Source organism: Pocillopora verrucosa, chromosome 10, assembly GCF_036669915.1.
Source record: "Pocillopora verrucosa isolate sample1 chromosome 10, ASM3666991v2, whole genome shotgun sequence".
NCBI lineage: Eukaryota > Metazoa > Cnidaria > Anthozoa > Scleractinia > Pocilloporidae > Pocillopora > Pocillopora verrucosa.
The window spans coordinates 18,751,597-18,777,840 of NC_089321.1; the positions used below are offsets into that span (position 1 = coordinate 18,751,597).

At 34.6% G+C, this 26,244-nt stretch overlaps 1 protein-coding gene across 1 annotated transcript; it reads right to left on the minus strand.

Moving 5' to 3' along the window:
• Nucleotides 1-1,320: 1,320 nt before the first annotated feature.
• LOC131787073 (adenylate cyclase type 5) lies at nt 1,321-25,841 on the minus strand. Its single transcript, XM_059104140.2, has 24 exons — nt 24,520-25,841; nt 21,935-22,084; nt 20,782-20,906; nt 20,146-20,257; nt 19,518-19,645; nt 17,772-17,930; nt 16,700-16,838; nt 15,859-15,861; nt 15,380-15,441; nt 15,089-15,178; nt 14,940-15,003; nt 12,182-12,279; nt 11,191-11,275; nt 10,982-11,098; nt 10,470-10,580; nt 9,913-10,082; nt 8,321-8,429; nt 8,190-8,231; nt 7,909-8,028; nt 6,999-7,145; nt 6,620-6,712; nt 4,647-4,761; nt 3,753-3,877; nt 1,321-3,289 (listed from the first exon to the last, which is right to left on the minus strand). The coding sequence occupies exons 1-24, from the start codon at nt 25,483-25,485 to the stop codon at nt 3,152-3,154; spliced, it is 3,468 nt and encodes a 1,155-aa protein (XP_058960123.1). The 5' UTR covers nt 25,486-25,841; the 3' UTR covers nt 1,321-3,151.
• Between the last annotated feature and the right edge of the window lie 403 nt (nt 25,842-26,244).

Sequence of the window (26,244 nt, forward strand, 5' to 3'; positions counted from 1 at the left end):
GCAGACCGGGCAACCCGCCTAGGCAGGTCACTCCACTTATTATGTTAACATGATCAAGATAAAATAAGACATATGGACGGGCGGGTTACTACAGTTACCTGGGGTCCCCTACCTCCATGTAAACAGGCCTAAGACGCGCCAAGCAGATAATGAGGCTATTAGGTTTCAATTGGTAATTTGCATGAATATTGGGGGCGAGTGTGCAGCCAACTCCTGAACTTCCAAAGGTTTCTCACAAACACCAGTGATCTTGTCCTTGAAGAGCGAGCGAACGAGCATTTTCCGCGTTAAATGGAGGCTAATTTGTTTATTATCCTTCAAATATTTTTGCAAACATCCCACGCAGAAAACAGCAAGCTTTTCGTAAACATGTTTGCACACGCATTGCAAAATATTTGATGGATAAGGAACACAATAGCCTCTATTTTGTGCGAAAATATGCTAGTATATTATAACTTGGAAATTAACTGTTCCTCGAAGCTCATTTCTTTCCTTATCCTCAACTTATTTCGTTCCATGAATTTTTCCCTGAACGTTTTATGAAAATATCCATTCCTCGATATAATCAGTGCATCTAAAGCAAAAAAAGAAATAATGACAAAATTTAGGTCCCATTCTCAATTTCCCCATTTTATTTTCCCATTCACCATTCCCGCTTTTAATAACATTCTGTGTAAACTGCTTCTTTTAAATAATTCTGATTACTTGTTCATTTCTCAGTATTAAAAACTTTGTAATTTGGTGGGAGAACCCCTCTGTAAATCACTCTTACAGTGAAGTGAGTATCTTCAACCAAGATCTGTTTTAATATCAAATATCTAACAAACGATTATTTGATATAACATTTGAACATTCAACGTTCAGACAAAAGCTGACTACAATCTGAGGGTGCTCATGTTTTCTTCATTATGTTGCAAAAACCAGTATTTCCGCTAAATTACAAACACCAGCTTACGATATCGAAATGTACGTAAATGAAGCAGCTGGGACGAAGCCGCACGATCTCTTTCCCAGTTCAGTTTAAGTAAACGCGGGTAGTCACATCAGTTTGGTTACTTAAGTGACGATTGTGAAATGTTGAAATCTAACCCGTATTTGATACAAGAGTGATATCCTGACCTTAACTAATCAATACTGAATTGAAAATCAATACGAGAATAATTAAATTGGGTGATATCGAAGCCTTTGCCCACAGATTTCTAATAAAACTGCCGTTCGCCTAAGTTGGTTGAGTGATGAAAAGATCCAACGATGATAGCACAGATATTACTAAGGATAACAATAAATAACCAGCAGGTTAAGTGAAAATAATACTCATAGTGAGACCGAAAAAACACTTTATTTCACGACATATTTACAAAGGGGAATGTTGCTTGTCAATATATTAGATCAAAGCCATTGAATTTCTACATAGACGTAGTGCGATGGTCACTTTCTTAAGCTCATTTAATTTCTATTAAAATCACTTAGTTAAAAATTCCCAACCACCAGCCAAGTCTACTAATATCTTTTAATCATCTAAAATATTAAAAATTACGCTTATATTTTTACTTGATGTATTTAACACAACCACCTAACCTACAAACACCTCATCTCTTTCAACATGCTACACATTTGCAGCAGATTTTCAAAATGCACTAATAGCTGTCGTGTCCAAGGATATGGAATGTTGACAACCACACTTGCTCTACTTTGTTAAGGCTAAAATTACACCCGAAACTAGTTAGATACAAGTACTTTGATTTAGCACTTTGCGTTGCTTTAATGAAACAACCGAACCAACCAACCAACCAAAGGAAACGTCCCGTTGGCTAGTTACATGGAAACAACAGCCGGCCATCAAAAAAAATTACTCTTACTAGTGCGGCGCTGACTTTCCATGTGTCTAATAGGTTGAAGCAAAATCGCGACGACTCAGCGATTTGCATGACTTTTTCCATATGTGCAATGTACACAGCATGCTATTGTTAAATGAACGTCCCACCTAACACATGCTAAGAAATATATTGGAGGAAAGTCAAAAATTCGTGGCTTGTTTTTTTTTCTCAGTTACCTAATTAAATCTCATAAGAATCAGATACTAATAATTTAACTATATATATTAACTTTCTTTTAAGGAATTTGTGTATCAGATTCCTGCATGACATCTATGCCATCTGAAATCACCCAAAATTTCAGCAAGCTCTCTACTCTCAATAATTAAGTGATATAATTCAAAATAAATTAAGTTCTTTTCTTTACACAAAGCAATGCAAGTGTTCTTGTAAAAAGTACCCGAGACAACCAGCAAGAAACCTGAGAATACTTTCTCTCCTGAAAATGAGGTTAATTTAGCAGTTACTAACTTGCTTTTCCTCTTGACTTTTCATAATTTTGTATCAGAACAACACACAATTAGATGGTGACAATGTTGTTGCCACAGTGCTAGAGTCTTTTATAGTGACCACCTGTCTATTTTCAGCACTCTGATGTAATATTGATGATGTACACAAGCATCAAAATAAAGAGGTCAACATCATTATCTGCCAAGGAAGTGTACTATAAATCGTACGACACAGGGTAAAAAAAAAGTGAAGAGAATAATGAAGACAAACAGGCAGAGGGGTCTATATTGTGTTAAGTGTTGTTGAACATCTTGAACTGCATGTACATGATAAATTTTACCATTACATTTAAAAAACACACACAACCCTTATTCTCAAAATTACCCACGTCCTAAGTGAAATTGAAACGGGCAGATATTTACCCAAAACTGACGAAAGCTGTTACTTTCTGATAACATTTCTGAGATCACACACATTTTCATACGACTAAACCGATGAAAAACATGTTTGTAAAGTCCTCCAGTACTCTTCCAAATTCTTTGAGTTTAAAGGGTTTCCAAGAAAAAGAAGGTCAAGGAGATGCTTTCAGCTACCCAAAAGGGACATGCTGTTCCCATGTTATTAGTAACTAAAATAACTTAAATAATCTGAATGAAAAACAAGTTGAAGTTTGAATCTAATACACTTTAAATATGACAAAAAGAAGTGACTGACTCTGGATAAGTATGTTACAAAAAGATACTTTGTAAGGTTAATCATACAAATAACTTTGATGATAAATATTACTTTACAACAAATCGATTGGTGGGTAATTAATTGTTAGTGGATCACTCATTTGATTGGTCTCCTTCTTTGCCAGTCATCCAGTATGTGACCATTTTGCCTTTTCCTTTAACTGCCACTAAGCCCCGACATTCAAAGGTGTAACCACGTGTAGAGAGAATATTATAAACACTTTGTGTAACCTGTAACAATCAAAATAAGTCAATTCAACTGAATATAAGGGTTGGGGCACTAAGGACTGTTCTAATCATGTTCATTTAACAGTGGAAAAAGTGCTTTACACCTTACAAGCACTCCTCAATGAGGAAACATCGCATTCACCCAAAAGTGAAATACCTGATCAAGTCTGCGCTACTGCTAAATATGAGTCATTTTACCTTTGACTATACACCATAACAACATTGTGTGGTGTTGTAGCATCTTTACATAACATCAAAAACAAAGACTATTTGTTCTTAACAAGACGCTGAAATTATAAAACCCTACTGATGATGTAAACTTTTGAATATATAATAACCAATTATAATTTATGAATTTGTATTGCATATTTCCATGGCATGCAAAAATTACTTACTTAGATCAAAGTATTGTGATTTTAGCAGAACCAATTAGACACAATAATGAAATAATGTACATGTAGCAGACCTGTATATGCTTAGGCTTGCCAGTGCTGTACATACGGCTAGCCACATTCACTGTATCACCCCAGATGTCATACTGGGGCTTATGGGCACCAATCACTCCAGCCACAACAGGACCAAAATTTAAACCTTGAAGAGCAAAAAAATAGAAACAAAAGTTCATATGGTATACATTTATCTGAAGGTTTGTCCATTTCAATTTAGTAAATTGTGACTGTAAAAGTTACAGCAAAAGTGGGGGTAGCAGAAACTGTAGGAATGGTACTGATATTAGAAAAAAAGATAAGAGGATCCACTATAGGAATGGTTGAATCTGTAAGAACTGCTATTATATTTTCATCTTAGAACCTTTTAGTATGTGACTTCAGCTGAAGTCAGCTATACTTATTACAAAGGGGATAACTGCAATAAGTATTCTAACAGACACAAAGTAAACAGTCAGCTTCTATGGAAGATATTATCATCAATCTAGCTGTCAGGAAAACAATTCCACTGCATGTATTTTGTGACCGCTTTCAGGAATGTAGATCTCTAATTGGACAATTTCAACAGCAGCAGGATTTAAATTTCTGTCCTACCCATATCATATCATATCATAATTCCATAGGTGGTGTCAGCAATGAATGTTAGTAATAACTATTACAGTTATGTAATTTGCATATTAAGACTTAGTATTTTGAAACTTTGAGTCTCCTGTATACCTGTGAACTTAACAGTTGGCTTAAAAAAAAAAAAAAATCAAGCAAGCAAGAGATCTGAACATGCAACTGGAAATGACAACTACCACATATTAATTACCAATACAATAAGAGGGGAGGGGTTTAAAACAAAATAAAATTAATCTCCATTTAACATCTAAGAGGAGAATCTATTGACCGTATGGCAACTTTAAACTTACCAATTTTCATCTTGAAGTCATTGAAGGAATGTAAATTTATGTCAGCTAGTTTCTTTTTCATTGCCATGGCAAAGTCAGCCATTGTTACTATGTGACTTAGGGTTGCCAATTTCTCCTGTAAGAACAAACAGAAAAATGTCTCGATATGTCTTTGCTAATTATATACATGAAATAATTACTCAGTTCTGATTGGTTAAGATAAAAACAGTTTCAGGTAATTCAGTGCAAAGAAAGTAACAAATCAGCCATTCTGATTGGTCACTAATCAAAGAAACTCACAGACAGCCTATCAAATGTGAGCCTCGGATGTTGCAACAAAATTTGAAAACTTGCGCACGAAAAAATGGCCAGTGTTTTAGGCTACTGCAGCTGAAAGATAGCTCAAACAACAAAAACACTGTAAAAAGCACTGGTTTTTGGTTGTTGTTTGGAAAAAGTGGTGTTTAGAGGAGGGAATTGCCAAGGAAATAGGAAATTATGAACCAACCCAGCTTAACACTTTGCTTGAGCGATCCAACACCAAAATTAAAAATAAACATGGTTAAACCTCAGAAACAACAATTCCATTTCATCAAAAGTGATTTGGACACAGACTGAACAATTCTTTGAACTGTTTAGCTGGACTTTGAACTTTTTTGCACCTTAAAGATGTGAAGATATCATTGCATATTATTGTTTTGATCATACGTGGTTGTTTTGACTGAAAGTACGATTTGAATAAATTATTTTTTCACTTGATGTGTGCACTTAGCTTATGCTTAATTATGATAAGCTATCTCATATTTTTTTCATGTCTATTATTAACACATAATCACATGATTTTTCTTGTGCTATCTGAAATAAATAAGCACTTGTTAATTTTTTCACAAATTGCACTCGCACTTCGGGCTCGCACGATTTTGTTAGTCTTTTAAACAATTTACTCATGCTTATTTAATCCAAATTGCACTCAAAATCATGTGATTAGAAATAACATCAACATCAATAATTTATTGCATTTTATTTAATGTGCTTCCAACATAATCAACTTAGTGACAAGAACTTTCTTCTTATCTGTTTCTCACAACCAATTATTTCAGTGAAATACAGTATTCTTATGCTCAGATGATCTAACTTCATTTCATCCCTACTACCAACACAGTTTTGTGTCTTTTAATGTTTAGACTAATACTTTATCTTAAAGGGGAGAGGAAGAACAAGTAGAATATTTTGGGTAAAGAGAGAAAAATTAATGTTTTCTTCTTTCATCATTCTATTTTTTTGAAATCTTTAATTCAACTACTTTTGTAGCTTATTGTAGTCCCCACCAGCCTGGAAACCGTATATCAATCAAGACATTTTAATGGATCCTTAAATATTAGGAGGTGTGTTCAGTTGGAATGATGTGTGCGAACATTCCCTAGAAAAGAACTAGTCATGAATTTTGGATAAAATTTATAAATCAGTGCAACTACAAAGCATCTGAAATTCTGCAATCCCAAACACTTAAATATGCGTCACAAGAACAAATAAATTTTAAAACACTTCACAGTTCATCAGTTCAATTTTCCCAAATTCACCAAATGAGTTTTGCATTGAATCTGTTTACACTTTGGGTGGTCTAAATATTAGGCTGTACCTGCAGAAATCTTTCTACCTTTCTACAAACACAGAGGGATAAATATCAAAACATAAATTTGTTTTAATAAGTCAAAGTTACTTTCATTTGCTTCATTAATTCAATGAACATCAACTGAATTTACTTATGTGGCGATCTTAAGCAAATTTTTTTTTTGCTTTTCAAAAGGAAGTTAAAGTCATGGCATGTTATTGGCCCCTGAAAACTTTGTTAAAACAGGACTCTCTAAGTATAACTTTCCTGTGCACTAAAAATCTTACAACTGGAGAAGTTCAGATAAAATTAACAGACAAATTTCTGACAGATTAAGGATACAGCTGTACCTATTTATGTTCTTCTTATTCCCAATACTAACCTGAGATTCAGGTTTAATTCCAGCGGCAGCCATGTATGTTTCACCAATTGTTTTAATCTTCTCTATACACTGGAAGCGTTGCTCTGAAAGAAGCTGAAATAAACCAAACAGATAACTTTCAATCAATTTTTGAAGTTTCAATATATATTGAATTGATTTTTTTAAGGTAATAATTTGGCATGTGAACACTCTAAATTCTACAGCTAAGGAATGGTCAGCTTATAGAGCCCATGACATCTGGCAGGTGTCAAATTAGTAACAACAAATGTAGGCCATGTTTGCCAGCATAAGAATTTACTAAGAGTAACAAAGAAAGACCTTTGATACCAGGAGCTGGTAATTCAGCACATCTGCAAATTTATTGAGATCAAACACTCACCTCATCAAAATCCACCAGTATCTCATTAAGGAGGCGTAAACACTCAACTCCTTCACCATTAGCATCTAGCTCAGTGTAGAAGTCAGAAAAATTACAGATACTAGAAAACATGACAATGACCTTATCACAAGACTGGTAATAAAGTTCCTGAAATCAAGCAGAAACATAATATCAATTAATTTAAGAACAGAAGTACAGCTTGAAACTTGAAACAGCCTGAAACTTGAAACAGCCTGAAAGATGCTTTTGGGTACAAACTGGTATAACTGGTGGCTGGTACAAAGAACACATAAGGTACAGTGCACAGGAAATTGGTTTCAATCAGATAAGGTACAAATTAGTAGTTTGTAATGCCTGGAGGGTCTCTCATTCCTCTCACCTCACTCCAAAACAAGAAATGTTTCTCAACTGAGCAATAAACCGAAGTTGTATTACACACGACTTGTTACTTGGTCTCAGCAACATTTTAGTGAATCGTTTCTGCTTCCAACTATCAGAGTCTCTTCCTTCCCTCTCTCTTGACCCTTCTTACAATCTTTTGATCAGCAAGGGATTAACAAATGAAAGTGTTACAATCACATACTATTCAGCTCGCCAAATAAGTTACGTGAAGCCAAAATGAAATATCCTCCAATCAATATGGGTTTCATTTTGTTTTGTTTTGTTTTTATTTTGCTTTTTTTTTAGAGGGGGGAGAGGGAAGGTGAGCAAAATTCTCTATGGCAACCTTTCTACAACTGAAGTTGAAAGGTAACTTTTTCAAAAATTGGGCTTGGAGTCCTGTCCTTGGCATAAGAAGATATTGAAACTCAACTCTAACAAGTTGATTATTCATTGTCCATAGTCATATAACATTAAAGTACATGTTATATTTTGTATTCCTGATAATATGATTGAAAAAAAAACTTACATCATTCTTTTTAGCTTGTTGTGCAAGGAAATGCTGAGCAACATGGTCAGGCAGGATATTATACAGCAATTTCTTATTGTACTCTCTGAGTTTTTCCATTTCTTCCCTTTCCTCTGTAGCCTGGATAATACAAAATATATACTTTGAACAACACAGAAAAAAAATTGATATGAATCATTCTAAAGGTTGCCTGTAGAGTGTGTCAATATGATGCTAATTTTTAAATGACTTTAGTCATTAGGTTCATAATTATCATGAATACCATAAAACCTGTAATTCACCTGAAGTTTCCACAAGAAGTCCAGTCTAGATATTTCCTCATGCTGTTGGTTTAGAGAAAAAAAAACAATATAGGGGGCATGAAAAAAAGGAAGAAAAAAAAGTAAAGAAATGCAACTCATTGTTTCCTTACCAAGTATCCATGTGCAGTTAAAGCTATTGTCAACATCACAACAATTACTATGGAAAGATCAATCCACTTGATATATCCATCAGTGGATCTTCGATCTTCAGGTAACAACCTAAAATTAAAGATTTAATGCCAAATCATATTTGGGACTTTTCAGTAACATACAACATGAAAAACAGAACAGTGGTGGAGAAAAACTCTTACCAGGAGCAAGGTGAGATGAACTCAAGTTGTATGGTGTCCTTACTTATGTCATAGTTTCATGTGATGATACCACTGAGATACCAACTTGAATAAGTCTTAAATATGGCAAAATTTGATTGGATATCCTGCCTGTTGTTAACTTTTCTGTTCTCACAGCAGATGTGAATTTAACAATGAACCTACTGTCCTCAAGATACTTTCTGAAATTTGGAGAATGCTACTGACAGTATACCAACCATATGCCCAACTGACCATTATCTATCACTTTTAAATGAAAAACTGAGGAAAAACATATCCCATCAATAGTATGAATATTTCGAGAGTGAATTGGAAAAAATTTGGCTACCCTGTCCATCACAGAATTTTTTCTTAAATATTCAAATAATTGGAATCATTTACTTTTTCACTGCTTTCAACCACAGTTCAATTTACAATTTTCTCTGAATTAAAAGAACTTTCAAAACTCTTTGAGCAAAAGCTCCATGATTTTCTGGTAGTAAAATGAGGGGGTCACATATGACTAATTTCCCTGGATTTATACATGCAAGAAATTAGCATGTGCTTTGATTGAAAAAGCCCTATGGTCTTGAATGAGTCTGAATTAAGTTTTGGTCATAAAGTAATTGGTAATTTTTTTCTGCTTCAACCTAAATGCTTTGAAGTGACAAGCGATTTCTGTATATGTGCAACAAATTCATTACACTATACCTTAAATCACTGTTTTGAAGTGACCAACAATTTCTGCATAAGTGCAACAAATTCATTGCAATTTGCCAGGAATGTGGGTGCAAACATGCAAATGACCATTATCTCAAATCACTGTTTGAGACATACTCACAAGCAACCATAATTTCATTCTCTAAAAACAACTTAGTTGGCTATTCCTATTAATCAGTAAAACGTTTTGAGGGGCTAACAGTCTTCACTATTTAACTGCACAAATGGGCTAATTTGGCACTTGGAGAGCATTTTCTGATTTTTGTGAAAACACCAATGAAATTAAAATAGGTGAAATTAAGACGGTGTCCAGATGTGTACAAAATTCCTCATTATGCAAGCTCCAAGTATGCTTGGACAGGGCACATCATGACTTTACATGTTGACTATTCAAGTGGCTGGGCCTTAAGTACTTGGCTAAGAAACAACATAATTTACATAATAAACCAATTTGAGTGAACTACTTTGTGTGACTCATTGGCTTGCTGAGTTTTTCTCCATTACCAGTAATTTTTTGCTCCATCGCTGTATTCTCAAAGCGAAAACATGGTTGCTGTTGTTCTCAAAGTTAATAGGGTAAGTAAGTGCACATGTGTGGCTTAACATGGTGTCCCTCAAATGCTGCGATCAACATGAATTCAAACAATAGAACTTCCTGCTATACTGGTACTCACCAACAATAATGGATCTTATCATGATTGTTGAAAAGATCTGTAAAGACAACTCTTATCAAGACTATAAAGATAGTTGACATGGCTGCCAACATTGAAAACTTGTGCACTGTACTAAGCTGCAGGAAGACTGCACAGCCTATCATCACTAACATCACACTGAATGTGAAGTACTGAAAAAAGAAAACAACAAATAGTAGTTAAAGTGAACACATAATTAATTTAACAAATCATATTCATTCCTAAGGTATTATGAATGTATCAAAATTATATTTTTAAATATTCACCAGTAAAATCTTCATTTAAGAAGTTTCTCCAAGAGACAATTTAACAAAGTTGAAAAAGTTTCAACCACTCTGAGGTTATTTCAAGTTAAAAGACAACTTTCTCTCAACTTCAGTATCAAGTTTCACTTTTATTAACAATCAGCTATCAGCCATCTTAATAGTACTATGAACACAATATATCACGCGCTATTTAATGTTCTTTATGAATTTCAGAGGTTAATAACTTATTTGAGACATCATCTTTGGTGATGTAAGCTATTTTGTCCCTCTTACCTGTGGGTAGTCACAGAATTTTGTATCAGGATGAAGCCCAACATAAGACAAATGAGATTCATTGCATCTAGATTTTCCTACCATCAGTTCTCTCCCTAAGTCACAGCCAAACTGAAGAAGAACATCACAGACATAACAATTCATTTTATCTTATCTGTAACTGTGATGAAACCACACAAAACTTACCACTTCTGTTACGTCTTCAAAGTTAAGAAGTTAGGTGTCTATCTAACCACACCAATTTTGTAATAAACATTAGCTCTTAGTATTGCCAACAAAGAGCCCCTCAATCAAAGAAAAACAAACTGCAAAAATTCAAAGTTCACTACAAATGACATTATAATGGGCGGTCGGTTGTGTAAGGCATTAGGTAAAGAAAATTGCACTTGAGCGACAACACATGGTCAGATTATCATCATCATATGAAGTACTTCACATTAGTACATAAAACTGCTTTGTAAAGATTTAATTGGGAATAACATTGAACTATAAATATGGGTTCAAGTACTTACAAAATTTCCAATGGCAGCAATATACAAAGTCAGAACCAATACAGTTGCTACTACTCTGCAACTGGTTTGAGACTGTGCAAGTTTGGCTGAAATGCTCCTCAAACCACTTGGTATATTCTGGTAAATTAAAGGGAAAGATGTCTACAAACAAGGACCAGAAATGAGATTTTTTATGAAAACATTGTAGACTAAAATTTAATTAAACATACCTGGCACTTCTCAGCTACAACCAATAGGAAAAGGGCACCAACAACAAGAAATGTGCTTATGAAAACAGCCATAGTTACATATGTTCTAAGGATAGGAAAAAAAATTTTTAATTAGAATTATACCTACCCAATTATTAACTAAAAACAACCAACAACGATATATGTTGAGATTATCCAAAGACTACAAATAGGCAAATTTATGTTCATAGACCAAGTCCTTTTTGTGATAATTTCTGAAATATTTTGTTTTACAGGCAAACCAGAGGTCCAAAGCTCTTTGATTTACCCCATTTAAGGACTAATAAAAGACATTCTCTGTTAGCTTCAAAGATCCTATAGACTTACTGTTTCTTATTTTAATCCGTAATTCATGCTTAAACCCTTTCCACCCTAACATCAGTATGCATATTCTCCATACAGTTCCCTATACAACTCCTAAGAGCTTCTCTTGTTGGTGACAATGTCCTTTATTCTCATGACCTGAATGTATGATTTGGGGTTAATATATATTGTAAGGAGAAATGGTCACTCCTGGGGGTGAAAGAGTTAAAACACTTTATAAAAAGGGTGAGGGCTGTGAGAAAAAAAACAAACAAACAAACAAACAAACAAAACAAAACAAATATTGTATCAATTCAGCCATGCCAACATCTTTGTACAGAATGGACCTCATGTGGGTAAACTTTCTCAGAGAGCTCAAAGTATTACCCAGAAATGCAGTTTCCAGGTATAAATGTAATTGTAATAAGTGACATTTACTACCTACTCTCAAAAAGTGACAAGGAAGGAGGTCATAATACACAGTGAAAAAATGGCAATGGAAGAGAGCTTTAATCTAATAGGCTCCCTAAAATTAGACGACTTGGATTCCAAAAAAATGCAGTGTAAATCGTAAGTTCGCGTTTCCTTCACAAGTTTTAAAGATGTGTGGTAACATTACATGTATGTAACCTATATGTACTTTATCAGTTTAATTTATTTGAATACATACCTTGGAAGGGTTGTAATCTGAACCATAACTATGAGGACAAAGAGGAGAAGAATGCATGCAGTGTAAGACTTGAACATTCTATCCTTTTCTTGAGAATACTGCAATAACAGAAAATAACAATTTAAAACTATCAGGAGAAAAAGAGTAACTGAAACAAGATCAACCTGCCTAGTTTAATCATTTATTTTGGCTTATGAGTTTAGTTAGTTTCACTGACTTGTTCAAAATGAAAGCACTTTCCACTGCTTGTAATTAACAGTAACAGAGGGAATGTACTTTTGCACTGAGATTTGCATGGCACCTTGAAACTAATTTTTCTATTAGTATTCCAATATTAGTATTTTACACTAAATGGAACATTTTTAATATTTGCAACTACTATTGTAGATACTTTATGAATCCACTCAATCAGTGTTACAAATACCATTTTTGTTTCCTTGCTAACATTAACATGCAGTGTTTATGTTGCAAGCATAGTCATATGAACAAAAGGTTCACCTTTGAAAGATGCACTGTATTTACCAGTGGATAGGCCACAGGTTTTTTTGTTTGTTTTTTTTCAATAAATGGGACAAAAGTTACACCTCATAAAATGCATGATAGCTCAGAGTTTTACATTAACAAATATTGCTTTTGCATCAACTCAGTGATCATCACAGCAAACACAACAAAATACTACATTCACATCTACAAATAATCTTGGTCCTTTCTGCCGAAATAAGGGCATCAAGCTTTTTGTTTACTATTCTTGTGTAAGGAAGACCACCAAGGGAAGTTCAGTGCAGCTTTCAAAGAATGGCCATTCCTACTTGTGGGCCAACAGAGTGCTTCCTTTTCCCACTCAGTTGACAGTAAATTTCAGCACTGCTCTTCATAAAATAAGGCACAATTCTACAGAATGCCAATGGTGAATGCTTGACACTTTCCTTTCCATCCCTGCCAAGTTATTCTTATTAAACTTGTCACTTTCACAAACTTGTCACACTTCTGGACTACTTGACAAGAAATAACCAATTCAAAGTTTTTAGCTGCCAACATGAATGTGATACCCTCCTACATTGCTGTCCATTTCAAATAAATACAAAGCTCCATTCATTTCTCTCATAAGCCAAACCATACTTATATATAAACTACGATTTCTTCCAATTTGATTCACATCATTGCAACCTGACAGACACAAGTTTTTCTCCTATGTTATATGGTATCAATTTTCATTATGTGCTAGTAAAATTGGAAAGCATTTCTGTGAAATCATTAAACCAAAAGCATCTTCCAGGATATCATAAACAGCATGCCTTAGAATTACCCCTATTACTTACTCTACAAGAAAGGATCCCAGAGAGGCAACATGCCAGTATCAAGTAGACTTAAAGAATGTTTGAAGGTGGCAATCATAACAAGAAAAAATGTCTTTGTTTGTTACAGAGAGTGGCACAGGAAAAATTTCTGAGAATTGAGGAGATTCCAATTTTGTTATGTAGTTTGACCTTAACTATGCATCTGTTTTCAGCTTGACTTTGGTCATACACTTTCTTCTAGGCCAGCTTTATATATTCTTAAACTTTTTTTTCTTAATGAAAATTATTGCAAAAGCTACTTGATCTCTAATCCCAATTCACTAACTATTTCCACAAATATGAATTAAGCATTTGGGGTGCAGCCTCTCTGCAGATAAATACAGTAATGGGCTAATTCTGAGTTTCCGCAGTTCAGTGATCTGGTACCAACATTATAGAACTATGCTAAGTGTGAAGTTTTTCTCATCTGTGTAAAGAATAAAGAGCTGTCACAGTGGTGTGAAAATGAGTGAAAATTTCTTGAAATTCAATGCAAGAGTGAAAATGTATGTGGGAGAGAAGTATACACTTAGGTGATAGCAGCAATTAAAGGAAATAAAATTGCAGTTTGATTTGTTTGATCACACTGTTTGTTTTATGGAAGAACGCTGCAGCGAAAAAGCAGATCCAACTAGCCTCTTCTGTCCAAGGCTGCAAAAAGCTGTTAGGGAAATTACACACAAGTCACAGCAAATTTCCAGTACCTAGAATTTTGAATACTTGGATGTATATTTTTTCTTGCTGATTTATAGTGAGTGCTTACTGTAATTTGTGTAAAGAAAAAAAAAAGAAAAAAAAATTGAAATATGTTTGCAAAATGAACTAGAAATCTGTAATTTGCAGAATTAAAATTTGTAATTTACCAATCAAAGGAAGAAAATGGTTAAATGATGACATAAAAGCAATTGAAGCTACGTTGCACAAGGAGGTCAAACAAAAACTCTGAAAAATAATATTTTACTCTCCTACACTGAATATGAGTATCATTTTCACCACCACAGCTCATTATTCTTTGTACTAATGAAAGCAACTTTGCACATAGCCTGGTCATCACACTGTAATTTCATACCAGACTGCAATAACTTAGAAATGGCCTATTCAATCATTTTTTTTTGCCAAAATCACCAAAGGGAGTCTCAATCACACAACCATGCAGAGATGCCTGCTGAGGAAAGGTATCAGAAATAGTCTCCATTGAACAGTCATATCATGTATTTAACTTCATCACCTTCATGCCAAAAGTAACAAGTCATATTTCGTTTATCACATGGGTTCAAATTCTAATCTTATAGGAAATGGTTGCTTCAATTATTTTTTTGACTAAGATGTTTTGGCAAAGACTGAGGGAAATTCATATTCTGAGTAAAGATGTAACAAACACCTTTCTGCATGCAAAAAAAAGTTGCCTTTTCTGTACTTACAAGCTCTTCCTTGTCTGGATCCTTAAATGTGAGAAGTACTGGCCGCACATAGTCTTTGCGCAACCTAAAACAAAGTCATGTAAAGTCAAATAACTCAAAATAGTTCAAAACTATGATAATTTCTACACAAAATTATGAAACAAAATTACTTGTCAATGCTGCGGGCATCAATAGAGCTTCCCAGAAATTCATTGACTTCATCCTCTGGATCTTGCTGATTTGAAGCTGTAATACCTAGCCTGTCAAACAAAATAAAGTTTACATCAGATATTGTGGTATCTGGATTTTGAGAAGCACTTCCACAAAATGGTTTTGGCTCCTCAAATTGCCAGAAGAATTAGAGAAACAAAAATTGTTTTGAGAAAAATCACCTCAACCATTGTGATTAAAATTCTGAGGCTCAGTTATTCTCAAACCAACAGACACTAAATTTAACTTACCTTGCCTGCATTTTCTTGTCTTGATCATCTTGCTTAGTTTCTTTTAAGGCAGTATTTTTTCGCTGAGGGTGTTAAAAGCAAATCTTAGGTGAATACTTGTTACACTTAGTAATGATCAAAATTAAATTTCTTCAATTTAAAATCATTTGGGAGAACTGGATTAAGGGGATATTAACACACAAAAATTGAAACAAGTGAAACTTCTGACCAAAAATTCACACAAAGCCTCACTCTGACATTGAAGTTTTCACTTCAAGTTTATGATAATTTTCTTTGCCAGTTCTTGAGTAAACCACTTTTAATTTAACGATATCCAGAGGAAACAATTTACTCCTGAACAGAACATAAGATTAGCTCTTTTTAACAGCATACAATTTTCATCTTGCTTTTTTGTTAGTATCTGTCACAAGTAAGAGCAAAACTTGAGTATGTGAAATGTGTAATATATGTGACTGAGTAACATATTTTTATTTGCATACCTTCTACATAGTGCAAGACCAAGAAAGTGCATTCCATTGAGGTAAAAAAAGTATGTCATATGGGAGGAAATAAAAATTTTTTGTTATTATTTGTAACTAAAAATAAAGTTTTTCAACTTTTTTGGCAAAGGATACCTGTAAAGTCTATCCTTAATTTATTACCCTACAGACTTTATAGACTTAAAGACTCAAAGTAAATGGCTAAGTAATGTTGAATGATTATCCTTTGCAGCTGTGAAAGATTCTGGAAAAGCAGTAAACCACCGGTACCTCTCCTAGTCAGTAGCATTTTCCCCAAACATCAACAACCATTACGGGACCAATAACACAGACAAATGCATCTTTTTTTTTTTTTTTTTTGCATACATATTGAAGACCATAGCATGTAGTAGACAAGCATTATTTTTGCATGCCTGCAAAACACTCAGTTATCACTTTTTTAAAATGTAATTTGTATTCTATGGGATACTAGAACAATCCTTGCAATCAATTCTTGGGATTAAATTTATCTAATTAATACAATACAATAAAAGAACAGTTTATGAAGCAGATGACTAAAATATAAAATGTAAATTTAGTCAAATTTTACAAACACAATGGTCTTTTAATTCAATATTAAAGATAAGTTCTTCCTCTTTCATAATGCAGTGCTAATGAAGCTGCTTGAAAAGCAATCAGCTTTAGGTTTCTGACAGTGTTTTAAACTTGAGAACATTTACAACTACCCTTCCAAATCTCTTTCTCCTTCTCTGTTTATCATAACACAAAGGAAGCAATTTAGAAAATTCTGCAAGTAGTCAAAGTTTCTATCTTACACTGACAAAGTGTATGACAGACTTACCCTTGGGTGTTCAGCTACAATAAGGTATGATTCAATATTGTACTGCTTTAGATAAGGATCCCGTTCCTGTCCTCGCCCTTCTTCAACCTCATAATCCCCACTTAAACAATTCAGTACAGAGTCTGTTATATGAACACGTCTGGCAAGAAATAACAATGGGAGCAACACTAAATAGATGAAACAAACCAAAACCATAAGCAGCCCCAAAATATGCAACTACTTTTAGATACAAAAACCCAAATGGCAAAAAAATGGATATTTCAGATGTACCATTCACATTGAGCTCTGGGTAAATACTTTTTGATATAAATAACTTTTTTCAGAATGGAAAATGCTTCCATCAAATTTGTGATATAATTCAAAGAATTCTTTTTCTCAGGCAATGAGTGTTATTCTCAATCTACAATTTCATTGCCACCAAATAAATAGCTGCTGACAATGTTTCCTCTTGTACACTGTATTAAACAAAAAAATATTGGTATATATCATATATCACCATGACAACATTTAGCTAAGAAGCTAAACCTTTTGCTGGATGTTTTTTTTGTGATCAAAACAAGTAGTTCCATGTCTATCACTCCAAGGATTTTTAAAACTATTTTCAGTTTAAAATAGTCAGTGACCTAAAAAATTTACCCTAAATAAAGACAGTATTGGTCATTTTTTTTTTTGTTAAATGACCTCATTTGAGCATTGAGTAAGACAGTGAACCTCAATTAAGCACTCTCTGGTGGATATGCAACACTTTCTTGTTAAGTTAAATAACTGGCTTCCACCATTCCCTTTCAGATTTTGGTACATTCAACTACAGAGTGGGAAATAATATAATTCAGCATTAACCTAACCCCAACAGTGACTGACGTCTAATTTCTCCTTACAATATCACCCCTGAATCACACATTAAGGTCATGAGAATGAAGGAAATGATCACCAACTAAAGCAGCTCTTGATTATTAAACAAATTCTCCTTGTTAGCACCTTAGGAAATGTATGGAGAACAGTATAGAGAAAATTAATGCATAACGATGATAAGGAGTAAAGGGTTGACAAATTAAGAAAGTAGGAGAAATACCCTGGCAGTCCTCCAGACTCCATGTGATTTGCAGTTGTTACGTCATCTGACCACACATCATATTGCCACTTGACAAGTCCCAACACCCCACTGTGAACCTTTCCCATGTGAACGCCAACTCTCATATTCAAGTTGACACCAGTTGCTTCACGTACACTCCTACATAAAATGAATAAAAATAACTGTAATAATAAGTGCAATATAATAATTATGACAAATATAAAAATATGAGAAGAACATAATGATATAATAAAAGAAATTTACATATATCTGTATCTGAAGATCTTGAATCATTGTGCATGCAAATTAGATAACTGAGTATACAAGCTACACTAAACATCTTAATAGCAATATAAGGATAATCTTTCTTAATATTAACCTGAAATGAGGCTATAAACATTTCCTAATGAAAATCTAGTATCTAATGAGAATATTGAGTTAGTGGTGGATATGACTAACCAAAAGAAATCACACACAGAGACAGTGTTATGCAGATGTCAGAAGACTGATTAATATACTAAAAAACAACCAAAAGCAATACTCAACAGAAATGATAATAAAAACATCATGAATACAATATGCTAGCTGGACAATTGAGACTTGGTCAAACATCATTTGATTAAAAAAGCGGCAGTCAATGTTTCTCTCTAATTCAGCCAACTTTTAGGCAGCTGTTACTTCTGGAAGCCATTACTTTCTGATTGTTCCAAGATGTTTGAAATTCAAAATTGTTTCAGAAAAAGATGACCTGTGACATGAAATTGATGAGTATTTCCCTTTAATAAAGGTATTTACAGTAACTACCACAGAAACAAGGCTGACTACTATCAAAAGATGGTGCTACACATTGGATCTATATGGCCAGAGCAACAGTTTCAATATATCATCATGTACTTATTGCAATATTATTCTTACACCAAAGCTTTGCCGTTAACTTTGCACTTGAGACCCGAGGGCTTCTCTTTAACCAACTCATGTACATCTGAAAGGCCTTGTTTCTGAATCAATACCATTTTAAAAGGAAGAAGTCTCCCCTTTCCCCATTCTTTTACCTTTATGTCCAGTGATCTCACAATTGAAGGCCATGTTTCCTTCAATGTTAAGGCTTATCTCACATGGGGCTTTACTGTGGCAATTTATGAAGGGCTGCTTCTATTAGATGGGCAGTTATTTCTGGAAGGGGCATGTTTTGGAAGAGGGGAGGGGGACTTAAAAATTTTAAAGTACTGGTTCTCCACCAAGCACACTTGTAGTGTGATAGGGTCCAGTTACAAAAGAGAAACACTCTTTCCTGAGCTGTACAAACCCTTTCCAACCTTTGACAACTTTTTAAACTCTTCAGATCATGCACGGGAGTGAAGTGTGCTTCATGAGCGAATATTACTACAATCAAGTGTCACCAGCAGATGGCTGGGGAATCCTAAACCAACAGGGAGAGTCATAAAACACATTTGGTTCAAGCTTACCACCACGAACAAAATTTATCATGCAAACTGGCCTAAATATCTGCTTTTGTATTTTACCAGAAGACTTAGTGTGGCAAAGTTTATAATATCAGCACTTTTCTAGTTTGCACATTTCAAGAACTTAATTAATTCTGAGGCCAGAGAGATATTTGAAAATAGTCAACATTTGTCTCTTTGTGTTTGATACTGTTTCACACAGCTTGGATTGGACAAATGCAAATTTTATCATAGTGGCACTTTAACAACAAAAGACGGAAACCAAACTAAACAAAGAACTTACGCAATGGCATCAATCATTTCTAAGCCCATCTCTATACAACAATGAGCATGGTCAGGGCGAGCCTCTGGTAATCCAGACACACAGTAATAGCAGTCTCCCAATATTTTGATCCTCAGGCAATGGTTTTCCTTGGAAAGGGAAAAAAACGTGATTAAACTGCTGACTGGCTTCCTTCACAAATAATAGGGCACTAGCCTTAATACTGATTAGCATAGGCAAACAAATTTAGACCTAGCATTGAGGCTGAATGGCTGAAAAGTTTGATGAATACTAAAAAGAATTATTAAAAGATCTATTGTAGCAAAATTTGATGAATATCCCTCATGTTTACTCCATTAATTGAGGTGTTAGGCAGTCAGAATGGCATACTTCCTCTTTATGCAATAGCTTATGAAATGTTTTAAATCATTGACTCATTGTAACATTTAAATTTTGTCAGTCAAGATTGTTTTTGGAAGCTTTTCTAATTTCTCAGTAAACTTAATTCATGTGAGGAATGTGGTAGAATTCAAGTTAAAACAATTTATGCATCCAATATCACATAACTTAATATATAACTAAAATAGAAATGATTTGCGGAATTGCTAAGATATTAAAAAAAGATTTCAGAAGAAAGGAAAGTTCATACCACAGCAAGCATATCAAAGCTGGCAAATAATTCATTGAGATATTGAACCAACTTCTGAGCTGTGCACTGAGATGAAAGCATGGTGAATCCTTCAATATCAGCAAATAATATACTGAAATGAAAGACAACAAAAAACTTGAGGCAACTGCTGCACATGTTTAAACCCCCACCTTGAATTGACACTCTTAAACTTTGACATGATCTAGCCTGAATGACTTACATGTGCAACATGGTAAAGTGCAAGAAAAGTAGTAATTAATTCCATGTTACCCTCTAAATGAGGGTCTGCACATAATCACAGCCAAGGAGATTGTCTGCATATAATCACAGCCTCTATATTGTGTACTATAGAAATTGTTTTACTCACTAAAGAGCCATTGCAAAGAACATATAAAATTGCTGTGGAAAGCCAAAGGAAACAAAAAATGAAATATTTTGAGCAACATAACACCAGTTTGGTCAAGCTCTTTGCTGAGATCCCTCAAGGATGACAAGTTTTTCATTGACTTAACCACTAAAAAACCCACCAAGTCTCAGTCAATGTATAAGTGATTGTAAAAGAAATGAAGGGTGATGTTTCCTACTTCCACACTGTTGATTTCCTTACTTGTGTATTGAACCATTACTGTTACAAACCTGACATTTTCATGTCTTTGAATGTAAATTTTGTGGAACTGCATTGTTTCTGATGCCCCACTTTCTATATCTGCTTTCATTTCCATAGCCACAAATCTTGGTAAAACAGAAAGCAATAGACGCTCCTACATTGAAAGGAATGTTTGTGAGTCTAATAATATAGCAGGGAAGATAAATTAAAAATTAAAACATTAGATCTGAATTCATCTGTTACTGATGTTCACCTACCCTGGTATGTTATTGCTCCATAGTGAGCTAGGGGAGCACATCAGTGAACACACCAATTTTGCAGAATTTATTTCAGCAGGCAGCCTCTGAGAGGCATATTTCTCCAGTTTTTTGACCCCTGAATTCTGTTTTTACTGGGATATTATGAGGCCCTTTTGTCAGCCTAATTCTTGAAATACCTGAATTTAACTCTTAACCTTTTTGGAGAGTTAAGACGAACTTTTGAATTTTTTTTGCTTTTTTTTTTTTTTAGCTTTCAAAATATTCTCTGTTAGCAATTAAAAATTTATTAAGTTTTTTTCTGTAACCCCATTTCCTTTTCTATTAAAAACATTTTTTCTGTCAAACAAACTCTCAATAGAAACTTGTTTATCTATAGCCTGCCACTAGTCTCCTATAGCTCAGTGGCAGAGCATCCAAAGTGCTAATTCCAAGGTTGTAGTTTTGACTGCTAGGTGGGAGCAATAGAAGTTCTCTTTCTCAGAGTATGCCTGTCTCCTTCCATGAATAATATCACCTTTTTCTTTAATTCTTATTTTGTATGTACACACTCAGTTAAAGGGAATACTATTAAAGCAAAGCATCACGTTGTAGATCCCACTTCTCAACAGTCCCTTTAATTAGTAATACAGTAAAAAAAAAAAAAATAAAATAAATGATGAAAAACATCATTACTAATGCTCACACCAAGCTCCATTTTTTATATTGTAAAATACACCACATTTATATCCTTCGCCTCTGACCTAGAACACCCTTTTTTCTGGAGACTGGTTGTGGACATGGAATAACACATGTACAGGTTGAAACACATCAGTTATAACCAGTCAAATAACATGGGGCACATAACATAGGTTTTCCAGGTTACATTTTTCATTTGCCAGAGTAAAAAATATTCAAGTTTAAATTATATTATATCAAACAGTACCTGGTTCTGGTTCTCTTTCATGATGGTCAACCTTGACTCTATACATCGCCTAGTTTCTAGGAAAGCCCGGCGTTGTGAAATCTCTGTTGGATACTTCGTAAAGACCCCCGTTATATTGGCACATACAAATATGAGCAGATTGCCAACAAGCTGTGAACAAAAAGATTTTCAAGTAAGATTCTGATTTTAATCAGGTAAACTTTTTTAAAAAATACATAAGGTAGCAATGAACATGCAGTTATGTTTGGAAATTCCAACTCCCAAGAATGTTTTATCTTTTTTTTTTGGAGCTCTAGGACTGCCTGGAAACAATGAGACCTCACCTCTCTGAAATAAGACTCATAAGTTAACATTGATGGTAATGTTCAAGCCAAAAATAATAAAGGGGGTTTCTGAAAATTTTTTCAAACACTCAAAAAAACCTATCTGGAGGATGTGAATCCACCACGCCATTGGTCTAAGGAAATGTCCTGAAGTTCTTATCACTGATTTACTCTTGCCAGTTTTTTTTTTTTTTTTTTTTTCATTTTTCAGAAGCAAAAGAGAATTTTGATCCATAAAAATAGTTAACTTCAGTACATGAATTGTACCAAGTCAGAAAATTTCATGTAATAGGGTACCATTTAAATCTTCCTATACAAAGATAATATTGTTATCATGGTGACCAGTTTTACTTTTCCTTAAAAGTTTTTACAACCTTTTCACTTCTAGGATCTAACATCAGTAATCTGCCCTTTTTTCCTGCAGTCTTTTTTTTTTCATTTGTATATATATTTTATTCTGATGTTAAAACAGCCCTTCTGCAATAAATTATATCTGATCATTGCACTTTTGCTCCTCAAATGCATTTAAAAATGTCTCCAAGTGATAAAAAGAACATTAACTGTTCCCATGTGGGTATGAATTTATTGACATGTGACCTTGTAACATCCTTTAGTTTTATCATCTGAAGCATTTCACTCCTATGCTTCTGATACTATATATGATCATAAAAGAGGACTTGCTCATCCTATGTTTTTCCTATTGAGCCATCACAGTATAAACCTATGGTGTGCAATTGTATTTTGCTGCATGGTTCCCCACTACTTAAGCTCTGAATTTCAAAACCTTTGTTTTCTCTTCTGTTCCAAATGTAAATAAACCTTCTGAAGCTCAAAATGAAATGGATAATATGCTAAAGAATACTTGATTTAGAAAACTCTGGATGTTTAATTCTTGATAGCAACAAAATTAGCTTTGGAATCATCAATATTTTGATTCCCAAACAAGCTATCAATTATGAGTGGAAACGAACACTGAACTTGCTGACATCAGGTGAGGCTCTGCCACATTTGAAGAATTATTTCAACCCTCATGTATTGTTCTTAACTATTGGTCTGTTTGTCAATTACTGTTCTGTAAAAAACTTTGTTTTCAAATCTTGCATCTTTCAGGAATTTCAACACAATGCCATCAATTTCCTGGCCTTGAAGTCCAGAAAACAATAATTAGAATGTAGCAAATCTATTGTGCAGGTCTCCTAAAGGCAAGAAAGTCTGACAACTTTTGCTTCTAAGCAACAATAATTGCCTTTCTTTTAATCAAACTTTGATCTCAAAATACTTGGTCCTTATTTTTTAATGCTGTTCATTCTTAGTTTTGGGTAGCTGGCAATTATCTGGCAGATTAGACACAATTGTGATAAAACTATTTAATCATGCTCAAATTACAGTGTATTTAAGCTGTTCATGTGTTCATTATTACTTTACTATAAGTTACTAAGTAGTTAGTATCACCACCTTATTGAGATAGCAATAATAATAATAAAAGCAATATTGGAACAGTAAGAAATCAGTATTCCAGACAATGAGCCTGGTTCACTAATAACTTACTGTGAAAAAAAGCTCCGACATGTTCTTTACCTTCCCTGTGAACAGGTAAACCGTAACATCAAAAAGAATTCTAAAGTCTCAGGTTAATGTTTGATATTGTTTCTTTACAAGTGCGAGCAAGGCTAATCCAAAGGCAGATTCTCAACAACACAAAGAAATAGAAATAACAGTGCTTGAATTACCTTCTATCCTGACCACTTCTATAACCATAAAGGAATCGTTTGGGGTCGTTTTTATTTTATTTCCTTTATTTTAATCAAACGCTTTTATTAGTAGATTAACACCTTGATTTCAATGAACGCACCAATGGAAAAAAGAGGCGCGTGTTCTTTACGACCTTAACCAGCTGTTTATAGTAATTAAAATATGTGGCTATTTCACCTGCACTTGAAGTAAGAAATGCGAGAGAATTGGAATCCGTTTAAGAATTTTTAAGTCCGCGGTATGTGATAGAAGGGAAAGATGTGGTTAGAACTAAATCGTACTGGTACAAAATTTTATGAAGACGTGGTGGTATAGAAATCTGCTCTTAAAAAAATACATTTCCACAAGTTCAAACATCAAGTTTTCCTCGCAATGTAAACATTACTCATAAATTATTTATGCAATGAGACATGTTCGGGAAGCTGCTAGATAGCAAGGCACTCCACAAATCATGAAACCCGTAATTACAAACAAGAAAGTAAACAATAAAGATACAAAAATCATGCTTACCAATCTTGAAAGGTTTGGATCTTTATTATTCATCGCAGCGCTTGATATGAGATGTATCGCAGGAAGAAGGCAGCCACCGAAGACGGCGATTCTCATCCTAACTGGCAACATGGTGTAAGTCATATAGACGAAGAAAGTTGTTAGCCATACGCCATCTGATGGCGAATAAAGGCTTTTAGGGTGGCTTGGTTCTACATCCTTTGAAGGAGGACAAACAACTGAAGCTAGAACAAATCCACAAGATATGGCGAGTAAAATATAAGATACCCAATTTAAATTGCTCTGTGAGGAACCACTTCTATTCACAATTAAAGCCAGCAAGATGTAGGCAACGGCAAATATACATAAAGTAATGCCTTCGGCATTAGTCTCTGGAGGCATCTTATTTTCCATACCGAACTGTAAACCTATGAGAATGAATGTTAAGATAAGTAGCAGTCCAATAAGCCAGCTCATAAACTTTTGGTTCAGGCGAAACACATAACGTTGATAGAGGCCCTCGAGCTTTTCCGATTCGAATCTCTTCGATTTGAAAACCCGCGTAAACAACGTCCAGTCACCACAACAGGAATCCTCGCATACATGATCACCTTTCAAAGCCTCGGGATCTTTTGCACCATTTTTTTTTCCATTTTTAACGTTCACGTCTGGAAATCCGTTCGTCGTATTATCTTTTTGAGCGATTTCACCTTTACTCGTTTTGATGTTCGCGTTTTCCTCGACACCAACTTCCACAGACCGAAGTCGAACTTCGGTTGATCCGTTGCTCTCCATGCTTGTCATTGTCTTCTGTCCTTCACTTCCAGTTCTTTCTTGACGTACAGACTTATTCCCGTCCGCTACATTTTTGTTAAGATCGTTCTGTGAGTCGCCTGCCGGTGGTTTCTCTCCTGTTTCTTCCCAAGCTCGTCTGGATGGTGTCGAAGACCTTCTGTTGAAAGTAGCAGAGTCAGTATGCGCTGACATGATCACCAATTGAAAAGTAGATTCAACGGCCGAACTAATTTTTTACGGAAAGGTAACATGGGCCCTTTCATGAAAATTCTTTTAACACTACGCGGAGAAAATTACTAAGGACCGTAGCAACCAATTCTAAAACTTTTCGGGTTCACGAACTACCAAAACAAGTGGACAGTCCTCGACCATCATTCATGCTCTGGGCGGCAGAAAGGTGAAATAGTCGAAGTGTGTCGTCAGAAAGTCTTTCTTTTCGTTTTTAACATCGTATCTATTCCTCTGGCTATTTCACAACAACAAAATTATCGTGAAGAATTTAGCTGCACCTTCGTTGAAACGACAGGACAAGAGTTACTGAGGGAGTCTGAGAAGAGAATTGTTTTGTTCACGTGACCACCCGATAATTTACATGTAGTTATGTTTGGAAAGATTTGATTGGATAACAACAAGCGTGGAGCAAATACAATTTAAGCCTTCAAGAACCTTTCTACGGAGCTTTTTCGAGAAATTCTTACACTCTACTGGCTTGAATTTACGAACATTTCAAAAAAATTGTGCCCTAATTGTAAGATGAGGCACATCTATGGTGATTTGAGAACTGACTAGTCATCTCATCTCCCTTTGCAAATAACATACAATGCCATTAGCGAACTGAGTACTCTTTCGTGATCACAAAGCTATAAACGTTTCCAACAAAAAGACAGGGCAAAATATATATGACCAGTCAAACGAGGAAATGGTTTGAGTCGATAGTCGATGACGAGAATA